The sequence below is a fragment of the Podarcis vaucheri genome (assembly GCF_965113315.1).
Source record: "Podarcis vaucheri genome assembly, chromosome: 6".
NCBI lineage: Eukaryota > Metazoa > Chordata > Lepidosauria > Squamata > Lacertidae > Podarcis > Podarcis vaucheri.
Window position 1 is genome coordinate 78,862,015 of NC_138764.1, and position 17,895 is coordinate 78,879,909.

The 17,895-nt window shown below is 43.6% G+C and overlaps 1 protein-coding gene and 1 long non-coding RNA gene across 2 annotated transcripts in view; both read right to left on the minus strand.

Annotated features, from left to right (window-relative positions):
- Positions 1 to 1,453: 1,453 nt before the first annotated feature.
- LOC309534397 lies at positions 1,454 to 3,223 on the minus strand. The gene is made up of 2 exons (XR_014220677.1): positions 2,606 to 3,223; positions 1,454 to 2,568 (listed from the first exon to the last, which is right to left on the minus strand). It is a non-coding gene; the product is annotated as an uncharacterized lncRNA (long non-coding RNA).
- Positions 3,224 to 4,881: 1,658 nt separating this feature from the next.
- Positions 4,882 to 17,895, minus strand: part of GGT7 (gamma-glutamyltransferase 7) — a 41,022-nt gene continuing 28,008 nt past the window's right edge. The window contains exons 10-16 of the mRNA XM_082225977.1: positions 16,609 to 16,697; positions 14,783 to 14,932; positions 12,224 to 12,341; positions 11,285 to 11,422; positions 10,192 to 10,291; positions 6,568 to 8,571; positions 4,882 to 6,311 (exon numbers count right to left, since the gene is read on the minus strand). Coding sequence (XP_082082103.1) covers positions 8,408 to 8,571; positions 10,192 to 10,291; positions 11,285 to 11,422; positions 12,224 to 12,341; positions 14,783 to 14,932; positions 16,609 to 16,697 — 759 coding nt within the window. The 3' untranslated portion in view covers positions 4,882 to 6,311; positions 6,568 to 8,407. The remainder of the gene's footprint in view (positions 6,312 to 6,567; positions 8,572 to 10,191; positions 10,292 to 11,284; positions 11,423 to 12,223; positions 12,342 to 14,782; positions 14,933 to 16,608; positions 16,698 to 17,895) is intronic.

Genomic DNA, 17,895 nt, shown 5'->3' on the forward strand with positions numbered 1-17,895 from the left:
ACTAGGACCTGGTCTCTGCTCAGGCATGAAACGTGCTAGGTGACTTCAGTCCAGTCTTTCAGCCTAACCTCTACCTCACAGGGTTGTTGTGAGGATAAAATGTAATTATTGGGTTACTATAATATGTAATATGGGCTACTGTAATAGAGGGTCAGAGCCAAAAGGGAGCCACTCCCAGTATCTAGTTCCCAGTGTAGATAATCTACCAGGGGGACTGAAGCCATTTCCAGTTCCAGCCAAGTTGTGGATTTTAAATCAACTGTAAGCCACCTAGTTTATGGCCATACTACCCTGAACACGCTCAATCTCGTCTGAACTGTGAGCCACCTAGTAGATTTTTCGGATCAAAAAACAGGCTATGAATATACAAAATAAATATTTAAACAATGGTTCAGACCTTGACATGCATAGGCCTCAACCTGCTTGTTTCTATGCTACATAATATCCTTGGGTGGGTGGTGATTTTGGAAAACTCTGAAATAAAAAAGGGAATCAGTCTTGATATTGACTCTGCTCTTGGTGGTGATAAGCAGGCCTCATTACCTCACACGCTAAAGTGGTGACCGCAACCCAAGTGATTTACTAGTATTAGCCTTGCTCCTGTTCTTATGTGCCAAATACCTGGGACTGGAGTGACAAAGCTGCAAAACTTGAATCAGAACTACAGTATCTTGAATGGTGCAGTTCAAGACCTGCCCTCACATTCAGCACCTACAGCATAGAAATAAGGTACAGTGGTACCTCGGGTTAAGTACTTAATTCGTTCTGTAGGTCTGTTCTTAGCCTGAAACTGTTCTTAACCTGAAGCACCACTTTAGCTAATGGGGCCTCCTGCTGCTGCCGCTGCGCCACCACTAAACGATTTCTGTTCTCATCCTGAAGCAAAATTCTTAACCCGAGGTAATATTTATGGATTAGCGGAGTCTGTAACCTGAAGCATATGTAACCTGAAGCGTATGTAACCCGAGGTACCACTGTATTTGGAATGTATTCTGTTGCATCCCATTACAGAGATGACCTGTTTTCAGTCTTTTCAGACCCAGAATGCACTTTCAACCCAAACATGCTTTTGGGGACCTATCTCTTAATCTTTTACCATATATTTGCATGGTGGTAGTGCTCCTGTTGTGACCCACTTTGGATCAGGCCATGACCCAGTAGTGGGTCCCGACCCACTGGCTGAACACCAATTTCCTAGATCCACACACACAAGGATTCCCACTTGTGCAATGGATCTTACTCTTCCTCTCCTTTCCCCACATGCCCCACACACCCTCCCCCAATCAAGTCCAAATGGTTGAGGGAACCCTTAGAACATATTTAGTCTTTAAAATTATCACACACACATAACGCCAATGAATTATAGTAGCTTAATCATGTGAGCAATGGGTTTCAAAACTATAGCTGTAGTAAGAGAAAAGCTAAAGAGGATGCAATGTAATTATTGAGCATTTAATACAAAAAGAAAAGTGTTTTTATTTCTGCCTTTTTGTTATTGGTGGGAAAATGCATGAACATATTTCTTGTCTGTACAACCAAAGTCACAGTTGTGATAACAATGCATTTTGTGTTACTTGTTTCAAAATAAAAATGATGCTATACAGTAAACATGTCAACTTTACAATTTGTATTCATGAACTCTGTTTTTCAAAGTATACATTGTGTTTTTTTAAAAATCCCTCTTCTTGCAATTTACCTTCTGGTAAAATTAAACTTTAAGCATTTTGGTTCCCAGCAACAAAGTAAGTTTAGATAGTGCTTCAGACATTTTGCTCAGTGCCTAGAAGATAGGTGAGGGAGTCCACTGAGTATTTTGCTCTTTACAATCCATATGTTGATCAATCTAACACATCACACTACGATTTGCTTAGAAAGACACTAAAACAATATGCAGTCAGTCACAGATTAGAAAAGGAGAGTCCAGTTCTTTAGTGCCCTCCTGCAGTAGGTGATCTAGAAAGGGATCCCTATTGCTGGAACAGAGCTACAGTAGAGTGGCTGCACACAACTGAGGACCAGTGTCTGAAAGGATAACATTCACTATTTTATATCTTATATATGATATCACATCCTTCCCCCCACTGATTAACTTAAATAACTGCCATATCCCAGTGCTATAGCATACACACCATAATGAATTCAGTTTTGAATCCTTGTTTCACCCTTAAGCAGGCACTGAGCAGATCATTAAATGCTCTCTCTTCACTTGGGAAAGTTGTGGTCTTCTAGATGTTACTGAACTTAAAACTTCCATCATTCCTGTTCATTGGCCAACTTAGTTGAGACTGATGGAAGGTGGAGCAGAACATCTGGAGGGTCACTTGTTTTGCACCCTTGTTCTAACCTCTCCAATTTACAGTGCAGTCCTATGCATTCTTACTCAGAAGTAAGCCCTCATTCAATTCAGTGCCCCTTACTGCCAGGTAAATGTATATAAGGAACAAGCATTAACCAAAAATTCAGAAGAACCCCAATCTGATACTTAAGAAAACTGTCCAGTTAGATCCAAAGCACTTTGGAGGTGGCCTGATTCAGTTTGGCTCCAAATCTCAGTTTGGAAAGAGTCAGCTTAAGACAAGCCCTGAATCTGTCCAAAGTATTCCACTTCACATCAAGATATAGGATTCATCTAAATCATCTGCACACCCCTAGCTTGTATAGGGTTGCAGCTCTGTGAGCTCATCTTGACTTGGGGTCACCAACCCACAGGTTCACAAGTACCAAGTGAGGCCTTCCTCAGTACCCACAGCTTTGTCCCCCCCCCCGCACCATCACCTTTCTCTTGTAGGAAAAGAAGGCTGTCTTCAAACCTAATTTGGGTGCAGGGGTGATGACAGCATTTGGAGGTGCCACTGCTACAAGAGAAGGCTCCTTTCGAGTCTAATTCAATGAAGGAAACTGATTGTCACAGCTGGGAAGGGGACAGTTAACACAAGGAACCATACTTGGCCAGAAAGCTGGATCAGATTGTGCCACATTTGACAGGTGGGCAGAGATACCAACCTGATGTCATAGGATGTCAGGTAGATCCAACCCCAGCAGAAAACAGCTCAGCTTACATTTGGTACCAAATTTAGTGCCGAATGCAAACTATGCTTGCTAAGAAACAATTGAAATGCATTCTAAGGCTATGATTGCTCCTTTGCAAGCACAGCTCATCCTACTTTCTGAACCTTGTAGTGTTATGGTAAACCTCTGTGTGAGTGTAAGTGTGTGTCTCAGTGTGTACTGAGTGTGTACATGTGCACATGTGTGTGCATGTGCACATGGGTATATCCCTTCAGTTCATCTTATCTTCCCTCGCTGCAGAAGAAGAAGAAGAAGAGTTTGGATTTGATATCCCGCCTTTCACTCCCTTTAAGGAGTCTCAAAGCGGCTAACATTCTCCTTTCCCTTCCTCCCCCACAACAAACACTCTGTGAGGTGAGTGGGGCTGAGAGACTTCAAGGAAGTGTGACTGGCCCAAGGTCACCCAGCAGCTGCATGTGGAGGAGTGGAGACGCGAACCCGGTTCCCCAGATTAGGAGTCTACCGCTCTTAACCACTACACCACACTGGCTCTCAGAAATCCACATAAGTGTTAACACGTATATGTGGAAATAGCTCTAACGGATCCATTGTAAAACTTCTGACTATCTTCTATGGCTTTGTATTCATGGACAAGTTTCTAATTTTTCTCTTCTTAGCCCCCCTAAAATCCACTTCTGTTCCCATGAGGAAGAACAAATATGCCAGTTGCTCATTCCAGTTTAATAAGAGATTTAACAAAATGTCTTGTCATTAGGACAGGCAAGTGTATATGGAGGAAGGATCCCTATACAGTATCAGGGATCTCTAAAAATCTGTACAAAATCAGTTTCTATGTACTCTATACACTAAGATGCACTGAACCTTGCTCTCCTGATATTGGAGGCTCGGCCCTCAGTTTTGCCCTCACCAGACAGCTGTTACCAAATGGAGCCCTACCCTTTCCCTGAAGAAAAGTGAACTGACACTCAGGGACAGTAGCCGGGTGAAGACTCCATTATCTATGTCCAGTACTGACTCTCACTTTGTACAGTCCCACTGCTTCATCTGAATCACTCTATCCTAGCACCTGAAGAGGACCCCAAAATGGCAGATCTGCCCTCCCCACCAGGGAGGAAGGAGTGAGGAAAGATCTACATCAGGAACAAGGGGAGGGGGGAGACTGACATTGGGATCTGCTGCCTCTGTGAATCCTGTAGCCTCACTTTGCCTCATTCATGGACTGGCCCTGGACTTTGATACGTAAGGCAGACTGTAAGCATATGTTGGTACATGCAGCCAGTGGCGTAGCGTGGGGGTGCCACAAGGGCTGTTGCCCCATGCGCAGAATTCTTAGGGGTGCAAAATTTCTGCTCCTCACTCGCCCAAGGCCTTGAAGCTGCTGAATTGCAGTGTTTAAGGTGGTATGGATGGAATCCCCTCATTTTATTATTTCCTCTTCTTGCACCCTCTTGTGGAGGCAGGTCACTGCTTCCCCCCAACCCCTCCTCTCCCCACACCCTCCAGCCACCCCTCTCCACTATGGCTAGAAAAGGCTGCATGCGCTTTTGCCGGAGAAGTACCACAGCTCCTGAACTTCACGTGGGGTATGCATTTATGTGTTCTGGGTTTCTTTCCTCTTTCTCAGGAGGGGGCACAATACTTGCCTTTCCCTGGAAGCTGGCAACCCACACTACACCACTGCTTGCAGCTTGGTTGATGTTGTCATACAAACATTCAAAAATCTCACGTAGGCCGTTTGGCGACTTATAACAGAACAACCCAATGAGCCCTTAACTAGTGAATGATTGTAAACTACATTGAGGTCATCAAAGGACAGTTAACATTCAAGCATAAAGCATGAGCAGTGATGGCTTCTGCAGTGTGTTTGTTCATATATACCTCCAACATTAGGAGGGGCCATTCTTCGTATTAAGTTGGCTTTCTGTCATGTAAATGTGCACGTGAACAAGACAGTATTCATTCAGTTCCAGTTCATGGGATATAAGATCTGGAGCACCAGCACAGCTATTAGCAGATATACATACAGAATATGTACAGTACCCATAGGTACAATAATATGATGGGGGAAAGTAATAAAAGTTATGCACTTTAATGTGAAATCAGTATAGGGGAGATATTTTTGTGGGTGTGCATTTAATACGTCAAGTGCTGTGAAATTACATTTTGTTAGGGAGGGAGGGAAGTTGTTCAAAAGCTTAGTGGAAGGATTCTGTACGCTGATATAATTTTTATTTATTAATGGAGCCAGAAGCAGAGGTTTTTCTGTGATTTATATGGTGTAGAACTGTGAATTTGCTTTCACATTCAGAAGAGGCCTTCATGCTATCAGTGAATACATGGTGGTGGGTGGGATCATTTATTCCGTTCACTCCACCAATGTGCACATTTTTTAGCTGAAGCTGTGCCTGCAGCTGTACACACATTGGCTCTGTCAGCACACTTAGGGGTCCAGGCTCCCACATCAGGCAGACAGAACCCACACAAATTCAGCTCCCAACATGTAGGGCTCCCTGTGCATACCTTCCACTGAACATGTGGAAGCTGAGGGCAGAATGCGCTGCTGTGGCATGCGCCCTGTCTCCATGTGTTCACTGACTGTCTATTTCACATCAAGAGAGTTGTTCTGATGTACCCACTATCATCTACACAGAGAACTGAAATATTTGTACAAATCTCAAAGTGCTCCAGATGTGAGGTCCTCTTGAATGATTTCTGACATAATCAACTGAGTGTGTCAGCACCCATGTCTAGAAATAATCTGGAACACTTGCCCATGTCTGTTTGTGTATTTGTCTCTAGTTTTAATAAGCAACAGTTGTTCTTCTGCGTCACAAATGAGCCTAAGACAGACTGATTTGGAGGATGTGTAAAAGTAACTTTGGGTACATCCTCCTTGACACCAACGGAATCACTTGGGTAAGAGACTTTCAGTGTTATGCATAAACTACATTTCTATTGATGGTGTACCTTTTTATTGCCTAGAACTTTGTTTTTGTCCTGGATTCTATTGCATTTCAGTGAAACACTTTCTTTGTATCTCTTTAGCACTTTGTAGGCAATGTTGTTGGCAATTCAGATGAACAGGGTAGACTTTGCAAGAGCTGAGCAGGTGGGTCATATCTGTTTACAAAAAAACTCCACTTTGAATTTATGAAGGGAAGTGAGATAAACTTGGCAAGAAGTCAGCTACAAGTCGATTAAGATTAGAACGTACAATATTTCTCCTGCCCCGTTAGTACGGTATTTACAGCCAAGCCTCAAAATGCATTAATATGAACTGTCTTAATACAGTGGTGCCCCACAAGACGAATGCCTCGCAAGACGAAAAACTCGCTAGATGAAAGGGTTTTTTCGGTTTTGCGTTGCTTCGCTAGATGAATTTCCCTATGGGCTTGCTTCGCAAGACGAAAACGTCTTGCGTTTTTTTCTTAAAGCCGCTTGAAGAGGTGCAGTTGTGACGGACTGTGCTTTGCAAGACAAAAAACATTGCAAGAAGAAAAGACTCGCGGAACGAATTATTTTCGTCTTGCGAGGCACCACTGTATTTTTGTTTTTAGTTTACATTTGAGAACAACAGTGGGGGGGGAGAGTAATATGCAATGTCTTGATCTAGTTTTATTATCTGTATTTTCAGCGTAGATTAAGAAAGAAACAAGTACCCTGGGCCAAGGAAGAGACAGTGAATATGAATACATATGAGCCTAAATCTTCTGCTTGGGGGGGGCAGGTCTCCTCACCCCCATGTTTTGCCAATTGTTTTTCAAAGCTGATGATTTGAAAATTACAGTTAATATAACATTTAGGTGAGAAAGGATGGCCTTTTTGTTTATTTTGGTTATGTTGGGCCTTGCTTTATGATTGGATTGCCGTGGTTTTGCCCAAGAAATGCAACAATAAGCTGAAATGGAACTGCAGCACTATGGAAAGCCAAGATTTCAGTTAAATTATTCAGTAGACGATTACACTAAATCTGCCTGAGTTCTTTCTGCATTAAAATTTGCAATGTTATTTCGCTGGTAGAGCTACTTTGGACAGTAGCACGAGAAAAGTGAAGCTCAGCTTTTCCCCCAGTATAGATGTATATAGCATTATAATCCAGATCCAAAGTTGAACTACATAAATGTATTGTGTCAAAACACAACAGGGGGAACCTGCAACTTGTTGAAATAACTGGCAAGATACCATAGCACTGATGCCACCAAGAGGACACCATTGGGGCAGAGAGGCAAAATCAGAATTATAAAATCTTTCATTAATATGTGCAGAGGAGCCAATATCCTATTAGAACATGTATGCTGGTACAAATCATTTGACTCACAGGGAACATTTGAGAATGCCTGGGGCTAACCTAACCCATTGTTCTTATTCTGTATTCATCTACTTGAGAAGGAATCATTCAGAGTTGACTAGTACAGTATCAGAAATAAATGCACTGGACACAGAAATATCTTTGCCTCATCTTCTCAGGTGAATACAAAGGTACCATTTCAAGAGCACTCAAACCAGTATGTGTGGCCCTAGCACACAGTGAAGCTGAAACATCCATGACAAATATACATATTGGGAGGTGAAATGCTGGATCAGCCACTGTTTAGCCTTTTTTAAATGAGTCAGGCAGCCTATCCACTTTTTTAAAAAAGCAGCCTGTACACACACACACACACACACACACACACACACACACTTATATCTCTCTGTGTTTATCCTTGCCTTACAAGGGGGGGAGAGGGACAGAAAACATTATTTTAAACTGCAGAACTGTTCGAGAGATTGGAGGAGATGGAGCTAATGATGTCACATATATTAGCCAATAGGTACCCGCCACAGATAAGATTTTTCTCATTCATCCCATTCAGACTCAAACCTGTGAAACTGTGATTCTTTCTTTGCCTTTTTAGAGAACTTGTCTCAAAACAGAAGTATGTGTATTTACAGAGGAAGGAACCTGCCACCACTGCTCTCAGAACAGCACATTTGTACACAACCAGTGGTTTGCTTCCTGAATGTTCCCAGTGCTTAGTTTAGAAATATCTCTCTGTGCATTAAATGGCTGGAATCAACCATTGACAGGGTGCTGCTGAAATTAAACCTATTCCCTGTGCTCATATTATAATAATGCCTGAGATTCTTTTAACTCAAGTTCATAAGAACAAAACAAAACAACAAAAAAACTAAGGTCTGTATTGTGCCTTTGTCAGCCTTCATTGCTGCATTGGTTTTAGCATAGAAGTGCAGAGGTGTCTATTCAGCAATGGAGAAACCAATAACAAACACTGTTTGTTCCGCTTCAGGGGGAATGATAAAGGGACTGTTTGGGAACATGCACAATGTGTTTTGGAAAAAGCCTTATTTCATGAACAAACCCATCTGGGAGTTGCTATAATATTGTGGCTCCTGCTGCATCCTCACTTCTTGGGTCTTTCACACCAATTATGAAATTGTTGGTTCTTCTGGCTCCGTGAACGAGAGAAAGGACCTCGATTTTGCTCACCGGCTGACCCCTGCTTGTAAAGTACTTGATATCTTCTTCAGGAAACTCACCTGGTGGAGAATTTTAGAAAAGATTAGTTTTATTGAAAGGGTTGGCAGCAGTCCCCATCAAGGTGCTGATCCATGTGCCAACTGGTACACAAGGAAGGCAGATCCCTGGATCCACCCTTTCCCCCCTTAAGCAGAGGAATCATGTGCAGTCTTGTGTATGTAGAACATCTGTGTCAACATGTTCACATTTCCTACCTGTAGGATCAAGGCACAAGTGCTTTAAAAGAGTTGTAGGGCTTGGTGTATTAATAAGGGAAGAGAAAAGTTGCTTAGGTACTGTCAGGGAACTGCCATCGCAGTCAGGAGTGGAGGAAGGGCTCCCGAGCAATGCCGGAGAAGGTCCCAGCAGGAAAGGAGGGAACTCAGTGACCGGGGAAGGAAATCAGCGTTACACCAGGGAGAAAGGCGGGCAGAGGCAGGCTTCGGAGGGATGGCTCCAGGACTCTTCGCCAGAGACCAGCGGGGAGAACATTGGTCCTCCACTGCCCACACCCACCCTGCACAGAAGACTTCCGCGCAGGGAGGCTAGGCGGAGACTATCCGTCAAGGAACTTTTATGTTGGAAGAAGTTCAGGAAACGCCCACTGATGGATTCTGCCAGTGACTGAGACAGACGCAGAATCAGGACTGTCCAGCCAGGGAAAGGTTTTTTCAGGCAACCTCGCCGAGAGTGGCGGCAACTTACGCACAAGCAACCCCTAATTCCCATTACAGGTACCTAAGCTAAATAATAGGAAAATGGCACAATAAATATGCATTTGACTCCCTTGACCATACAGTTAGGGGTGGTCAAACACCAGCCCATGATTCTGATCTGGCCTGTCAAGTTTTTGCAGGGCGAGGGGGCAGTCACAACCCTATTTACTAGTTGCAACAGCACTGACTAATGAAACACATTTTCTTTTCCACCTCCATTTAGCACCCAAGTGCCATGATGGGGAGGAAAATACCTTCCCTTTTTCCTCTGTTGATTGTACCTGCCTTTCTGCTGTTGGCGAGCAGATCAAAGTGCTTTACAAACATGAAAGAGAGCTTGGATCTCCCCCAAATTTCTTGCATCAATGCTCAGGAAAACATGGCAGCAGACTGAAGAGCTCTTTCCTGTTTCCAGCGGAAAGGCCATAGCTCAGTGGCAAAGCATTTGCTTTGCTTGCAGAGGGTCTGAGGCTCAATCCCTGGAATATCCAAGTGGGGCTGGGAGAGTCTTTTGCCTGAAATCCTGGAGAGCCGCTACCAGTCAGTTCCAAGTTAGATGGACCAATGGCCTGACTCTGGATAAGACAGATTCCTAGGTTCGTTCTGCCCACATTGCAGAAGAGGAAAGGTGGCTAATGTTGCAGGTAACGTAAGCAAAAGTGCAGAAACATTGCTTCCACTTCACCAAAGCACTGGCATACAGTTTCCTTTTCAGCTTCTGCAATGTAGTCAGATACAAAAAGATTCTCCCATCTTACTGCAGCCATACAATGAGGTTCAACAAACCATGTCAAGATCAGGAAAAATCACAGAGTAATCTTAGATGTCTCAAGGGGAAACCCTCACCCTGTTTCACTTGTGTCTGAAATCGCAGAAGTGAAATAATAGAAGTCCAGACTTCAAAGATCAGTGATCCATACTTACTGTCAACTTCCAGGATATTAGACTGCAGTTGAGGATGAAGCCGGCCTAGCGAAAGACTCTCACTCAGGTTCTTGTTGTAGGTCAAAACGTTTACTAAAACCTGTTAAAAGATGAGACGAAGCAGATGCTAAGGTTTTTGATGAATTGTTTGTGATGGAATCTTGAGTCTTGTTCAGATACTCAAAGCAAAGGTGCAGGAGCATGGCTGACACACCTGCCTTCCACCTGTTTGTGGGTATGTCTGCATAGTGGCTTATGCTTCTGGACCTCTACCTATGTATGCATCAGTTATGTGATCTGTACACTAGAAGAAACAGGGTGTATGGATCACAGTATTGGTGTCTGCACCAAATGATCATTCAAGAATATAAGAAGAGCCTGCTGTATCAGACCAATGACCCATCTTGTCCAGCATCCTGTTCTCACAGGGGCCAACCATTCTGCAAACCTTTCCTCCAATGTCTGGGAGTCCAGCTATGCTGAAGAGATGGCATTATAGTCATGATCATACCCTCCACTTATGCATCCACTATGAACTTATTCCCTCTCCCCAAAAAAGATAAGTACTTCTATGCAGTCAAAGCCCTTAAGACCAGTGCTATTTTTCTAGAGAAGTGCCAGAATTCACCACGAACACCTCCCTTGTTCTCTTATAATGGCAATGGCACCCATCTGAGAGGTGCCAGAACTGAGTTCCAGCGAATTCCAGCTGAAAAAAAAGCCCTGCTTAAGACTAATATGGTGGTCACATATTATGAGTGACAGTATTAAGTAGCACAGTTTGAATCACTTTTCACAGTTCAAAGCCAGTTTACGACTTCAGTAAAAGCTGGGCCCAAAAGAACTGTAGTGCCATCCCAAGGCATTTTACTGTCAGAAGCAGAATCTAGAGATGGCGCCTATACCATACGCAAACACACAGGTCAGTGTTTTTTAAAAGTGTTTTTGCATCAACTCAGACATTTGTTCTTGCCTTCATCTATCCCCTCCCCACCACCTGCCCCTGGCAGGGCTGGTCCTGGAAACCCAGTCCTGTCTCCTGGTAAGAAATGATATTATATTGCAAGCATCCATCAGTGCTCAGAAGACTGACCTGTGTTATGCTGCTCAAAGCTTTGTCGCCACCATTGGCTCCCAAACAAAGGTAAGTCCCACACATCCCTTCTGATGGCCGGACAACAGTGGGTAGCAAGAAAGACAGCGGCCTTTTCCCAGGCTGAATAAAGTTCCTCTGCAGGAAAAATAATTTTGCAAAGCACTATTAAATATACCAATAGGAGCCTTTCCCCCTCAAGCTTCTGTTTCCTTGAATCTCTGAGGTAATAAATACCATTACGCAATTACCAGATAGGTTCAAATCAGTTGAATGTCAGAAGCCTGTTTCAAAGAGCTGGGCAAGATAGCACTTTGAAATGGTATTTGGAAGACATCTTCAGAAACCTCTCTCAAAATGCTATTTTGCAAAGCACGTTGAAAGGGCCTTCTGAAGATCTGAATCAGCTGGCTGTTGGATTTTCAGAAGCCCCCTTTCAAAGAGCTATTTTGCACAGCTAAGAGGCTTTTACTTGCAGTACACCATGTTTTCAGTTGAGCCATATATGATGTCAGGTATACAGCAAGTGGGAGTTGTTTGGTCAAGATGGCCTCAGGAGCCAAATGGGGAAGCGAAGCAGCCCTAATTAGACTCATGGGCCAGAGTTTCCCCACTCCAGCAACAGGGTATCTTTCACAGCACACACCCAGATAATATCACATCACATTTATCTAACAATATTCACTGCAGGAAATCCAAGGCTCTTTATGGAAAAATATTTATAGTAGACACTCACTGGAAAGTCAAGCGGCTCTGAAAACAGGTTAAGAGCTAAACTTGCCAGCCCAGCTCTAAAACCACACATATCGTGGCAAATAAAGGACTCCTAGATCTTAATTATCTGACGGATACATGCACTTCATCAATCATTGGAGCCATGCTCACATACACTTACTATTCATTTCACTATTCATGTCAGACAAATTCATAATTTATTACCAAGCCAGAAGATGAATGGCCTTCTGTTTCGTTCATCCAAGAAAAATCCAGCATCTGACTGTTTAGAAGGATTCCAGAAGAAGTCATTATTCCACTTCCAAATGGCCGGTTCAAGGAACTGGAAACGGAAACACACAAAAGTTTGTGAGAATCCAAATCCACAAAGTGATTCACCTGCTGCCCCAGTGCTTATGGTTCTCAGGCTCCTTGTTCTTCCCAGTTCCCTGATACACCCTTGCTCATGTCTGAAACACCTTAGGCAATAAAAAGAGTCCTGAGGGACCAGACCAGAGCTCAGACTAGTCTGGCATCTTTTTTTTCACCAGATGCCTATGGAAAATCCAGCAGTAGGGTATGAGGGCAGTAGCTCTCTCCTGCTGTTGCTTCCCAGCAACTGATATTTGATGTCATGTTGCCACTGGAAATTCATCCATCATGACTATGAGCCGTTGACAAACTGATCATCCATCATTTTGTATTATCCTCCTTTAAAGCCTTCTATGGCTGCATTCACACTGCAGTTTATTCAATTTCCCCAACACTTCCCTAGCTACTAATTTTCACATCATATCCAAATTTCACATGACATAAAAACCACTTTCTGAAATATAGTGGAATATAGTGCTAGTTTCGTGCACCATGTTACTTGCTTCTTAGAACAGAGCTCTCACTCCCAGGTGCCGAATTTTGCTAAAATCCACCTGATTATAAAGCATTTGTCAGGGGTTCAGGAGCAGAGGCGAGGGCAAGGGAGGAAACAGAGAGCGAGGGGGAGGAGGCAGAAGAAAAGATGAGTGATGACGACGACCCGAGATCTCCGAGTCTTTCCAGTGAATCAGAAGATTCACAGGAAGGAGCGCCAGTGGCCAGAGCAAGGGGGGAGCTTAGGGGGACACCCCAGGAAGAAGGGTCCAGAGGGGGCTCAGAGAGCAGCAGTTGGAAATCGGGGCCAGCATCACCAACAGAACGCAGTGGAGAGGAAGGGCGCCAGGTACCGAGCTCTGGCAGCTCGCAGCAGGAGGGAGGGCATGAGTCAGGAGTGGCCACACCTCCATCGGGGAGCGAGGAAACGGTCGGGCGGAAAGTGGAAGGTTGGGCGCGCGCGCCAAGTTCAAATACACGGGAAGGTGGCGCAGTAAGCAGCCCGGAAAGGGAGCCAGGTCCTAAAGCCCGACGCAAGGAGACAGAAGGGTCCGGGGGGTCAGCGTCAGAAGCGTCCCGAAAGGAAGAGACCACGGGGGGCAGAGGGACCCAGAGAAGAACGGTCAGGCGGAAAAGGTGGAGTAAGGCTAGGGTACTTAGCTGGTGTACAGGGGGCGGAGACTCAGACGGAGCTTCGCCGGTCTAACCCTTAAGACGTAGAGCTGCACGCAGCAGCTTGAGAATGGAAACTGTAACTCAATAAAGACTTTTACAAAGTGACCGCTGGCTAGCGTGATCCTCTGTGAGCTAGGATCTGGAGCAGCTCTGACAGCATTTGTTTAAAAAATCTTACTCCCTCTTTCTAAGGCAATGTCCACAGCAGCATTTCATTCCAAACAGGGAAGCTTAGCTCAATTATTTGTGCCAAAAGAGAAATGGACGTGCAAGATCTAAAAAACAAGTGGAGGAGGAGACAAAATGGTCGCCAACCCTTGAAAAACTATTGAAAAATAATCATGGAACAGACTGTGGACAAATGCACCATACAAATCCATATTGCCAACAACCAGGGAAAGAGCCCTTAAAATGTGCATGGCTGGAACTTGGCACCTAGACGTCTAGCATATATACCGGTAAACTGAACATTTCTCCCATGTATTGGAAAGGATGTATTACTACAGGGACATATCAGAACATGTAGTGGGGGTGTCCAAAAATAGAAAAATTATGGGGGGGGGGAGTATTTACAAAAATATATTGGATTACAAAGCAGACAGTCCTCATGACCCCAGGACTGGCTCTACTTAGCCTATATAGTCACAATATATTGCAAATTAGAAATGAAATAGTCATAACACATCTATTAACCACTACAAGATCAACTATTGCCAGGGCATGGAAATCATTAAAATCATTAACTAAGGACCAATGGTATAATGCAATTTGGCAAACAGCATTATTGGAAAAACTGACACAAAAAAATTAAAGGTAGCAGGAGGCCAAAAGAAACAAGATAATTTTTATGCAGTCTAGTGTGACTTTATTGATTACACAAATAATGAGGCATGTGGAAGAACAGTACCCATAGTTTGCAGCAGAGTCTGGTGTATATTTTGTTTTATTTTCCCCCTCCCCTCACTCCCCCTTCCTGTAAATTATAATTGTTGTTGATACAAAATACCTTTTACGTATGGTCACCAATCTAAGCAGTACATCATTTCATATCTGCAATAACTTTAATAGTTTTGGTATATACACTTTGACACAATTTTGTTAATATGTTCAGAAACATTTATCTGAGTGTTTGTTTTATTTTTCATTTTATGTAATTGTTGCATGTCACATGCTGTGATGTCAACATAGATATATCTCAAATGCAATCTTGTTAAACTGTGTTGCCCGCCCCAAATGCTTTACCTTACAACTGCGACAATGTAGTCATCAGGCCCCATGACAAGGACCTGACTTGCAGAGGGTCCACTTTCCATGGAGAAATGTGGAATGCCATGATCAGAGGGGAACGACTGAGAGTCAATCTGTTGTCGCAGGAAATTTGCCTTGGATTTACTGCATTGACAAGAGGGAGGGGGGAGGGAATTTTATTTTTTAAAAATCATACTGTGATGGGGGAGCAGGGGATTAGAACTAGGGGAAAGAGGTATAAAAATCCATTCCAAAATTTTATTTAACAACAAACCAATGAAACAGAAGAAGTATGTTTTATTCTGTTGTGCTTTTTGAATTTTAAATGATGTGTTTTGTCCCATCCGCCTCCTTCACAACTGGTGATGCTGTCCAGAGCTAATGGAAACTGTAGTCCAAAACATCTGGCAAGTACCAGTCTGGGAAAGGTTAGCATATAGCAACATAGAATCATAGAATCATAGAGTTGGAAGAGACCACAAGGGCCATCGAGTCCAACCCCCTGCCAAGCAGGAAACACCATCAGAGCACTCCTGACATATGGTTGTCAAGCCTCTGCTTAAAGACCTCCGAAGTAGGAGACTCCACCACACTCCTTGGCAGCAAATTCCACTGTTGAACAGCTCTTACTGTCAGGAAGTTCTTCCTAATGTTTAGGTGGAATCTTCTTTCTTGTAGTTTGGATCCATTGCTCCGTGTCCGCTTCTCTGGAGCAGCAGAAAACAACCTTTCTCCCTCCTCTATGTGACATCCTTTTATATATTTGAACATGGCTATCATATCACCCCTTAACCTCCTCTTCTCCAGGCTAAACATGCCCAGCTCCCTTAGCCGTTTCTCATAAGGCATCTTTTCCAGGCCTTTGACCATTTTGGTTGCCCTCCTCTGGACACGTTCCAGTTTGTCAGTGTCCTTCTTGAACTGTGGTGCCCAGAACTGGACACAGTACTCCAGGTGAGGTCTGACCAGAGCAGAATACAGTGGCACTATTACTTCCCTTGATCTAGATGCTATACTCCTATTGATGCATCCCAGAATTGCATTGGCTTTTTTTGCTGCTGCGCCACACTGTTGGCTCATGTCAAGTTTGTGGTCAACCAAGACTCCTAGATCCTTTTCACATGTACTGCTCTCAAGCCAGGTGTCACCCATCTTGTATTTGTGCCTCTCATTTTTTTTGCCCAAGTGCAATACTTTACATTTCTCCCTGTTACAACAACCTTCTTCTCCCAAATATGGAGGAGGTAGGTAGCTAAAATGACACCACCACCCCATACAGAAGAGGGAGGCATCAGAAGTGTCGAAGGGACCCCAAAATTTTGCAGAAGTACAAAAAAAACTTTTTTGGGGGGGAGCAATAACCCCAAGGGGTGTGAAATTCCCCCCAGAAAATCATGTCAGCATGGTCAGCGGTCTCAGAATACTGGCTGGCAGTTAAGAAGAAAAACAGGGTGGGTGGGATGAAGCAACCTGGAAGATGACATGGCCGACTAGCTGAAATCAGGAACAAGGACCCTCCATATGTCGACATCTTGTGGCAAGCCCCACTTCTCTCTCAGGATGCAGAATTCCTCAGCTTCATCCCCCAGTCAATGGCGTCATATCATCTGAGTGCTAGTTTTCTGTATCTGTGAAGCTTCTGTTGCCAGGCAACATCAGCTCTCTTAAAGTCTGGCCATCCACAGCAGGTCAGACAGTCTCGGCCTACTCCCCATTGCCCAGAGGACGGAATGACCCAGAAGAAGTCGGCTGCCTCTAAACTAAATGACACAGAATATGTCAACATAAAAAATGATTGTTCATTATGAATCTAGACTTACCTCATCATGTCTTCTACGCTGTGAGAAATGGACACATCGTAGAAAGGGTCCCCCAAGCTGCTAGCTAGTGCCAAGACGACTTTTAGTGTCTACATTTAATAGAAAGGAAGACAAAAGGAGTCACGTTATGAAGTAGCCCACCTATTCCATCTCCATTGAAAGAACGGTGAGAGGTGTATGCTCTCATGGCAAGATAGTGCCACTTCCTTTCTGTCTAAACTTATTGCTCCGCTCTATCTATTATATAGTAATGAGTCAGGCTAGATGAGACAATAGCTACACATTTGGATCCCATGATTGGGATTCTTCCATTCCAGATCATACCCAGCATGGCTTCTGTTAGTTTCGAAAAGAAAGGGGCTGTGATTTGTGTGCTCACATGAACAACATACATTTAAAGCACATGGCTCCCCCCCCCCCGTACTTTATGCTTTTAGAATCTTAGGAATTGTAGTTCTTGGAGGGTAAACTGCTATTCACCAGATTCTTTGAATATGCTTTCATATATATATATTACAAATTATTACAAATCAAACCAAACTAATTTAATACAATTTCTTAAAATCGGGTTTCCTGCTCCTGTTGCAAACATATGTCAATCATTTCCTCCCATAGCTGCATCATTTCCTATTTAGTGTCCAGTGTTCATCCTTCACTTGCCATTAAACCATTCTTCCAGCTGACTGCCTTTTCCTCCTTACAAACAGCCCTTCTGTTACAACTTATAAATAAAAAATCCAGTTCACATGTGCAGTCCTTCATATATATTTTTGTTCCAGACCTGGTGTCCTGAGTTCGCTACTATCTTCCATTGTTCAGTTCTTTGCAGTGCTTATCTGGAAGGTACAAGGTCACTTTCCATTCCTTCCGCGGTTTACAGACTAGCATAGGAGCCACTGCCATAACTAACTAACAGGGTGCACTTCCAGCTTCTGCCATTAAAATTCCCCTCTGGAGTTCTTTCTTGGCACACAGTTAAAAGCAATATCTCTTCTCAAATTCAGCCTCTTTTTCACATCTGTTCGGGTGCAGCTCATTCACTCACCCCACCCCTTCCATTCCTCCAACAACACTCCAGTCCAGATAGTCATAGATAAAATCCATGCAGCTTTGATCAAGGGGGGGCACAGCAAAACCATATTAAATTCTTTATTGCGCCTAAATCAAAAGCCTCCCCCCTCTTTTTTGAAGTTTCAGACAGAGTAACAAAGCAGGGGAGGACAAGAAAATAAAATACAATTTGAAAACCATAAGAAAGCACAAAGCATTGTGTCCTCCCCTTTCCTT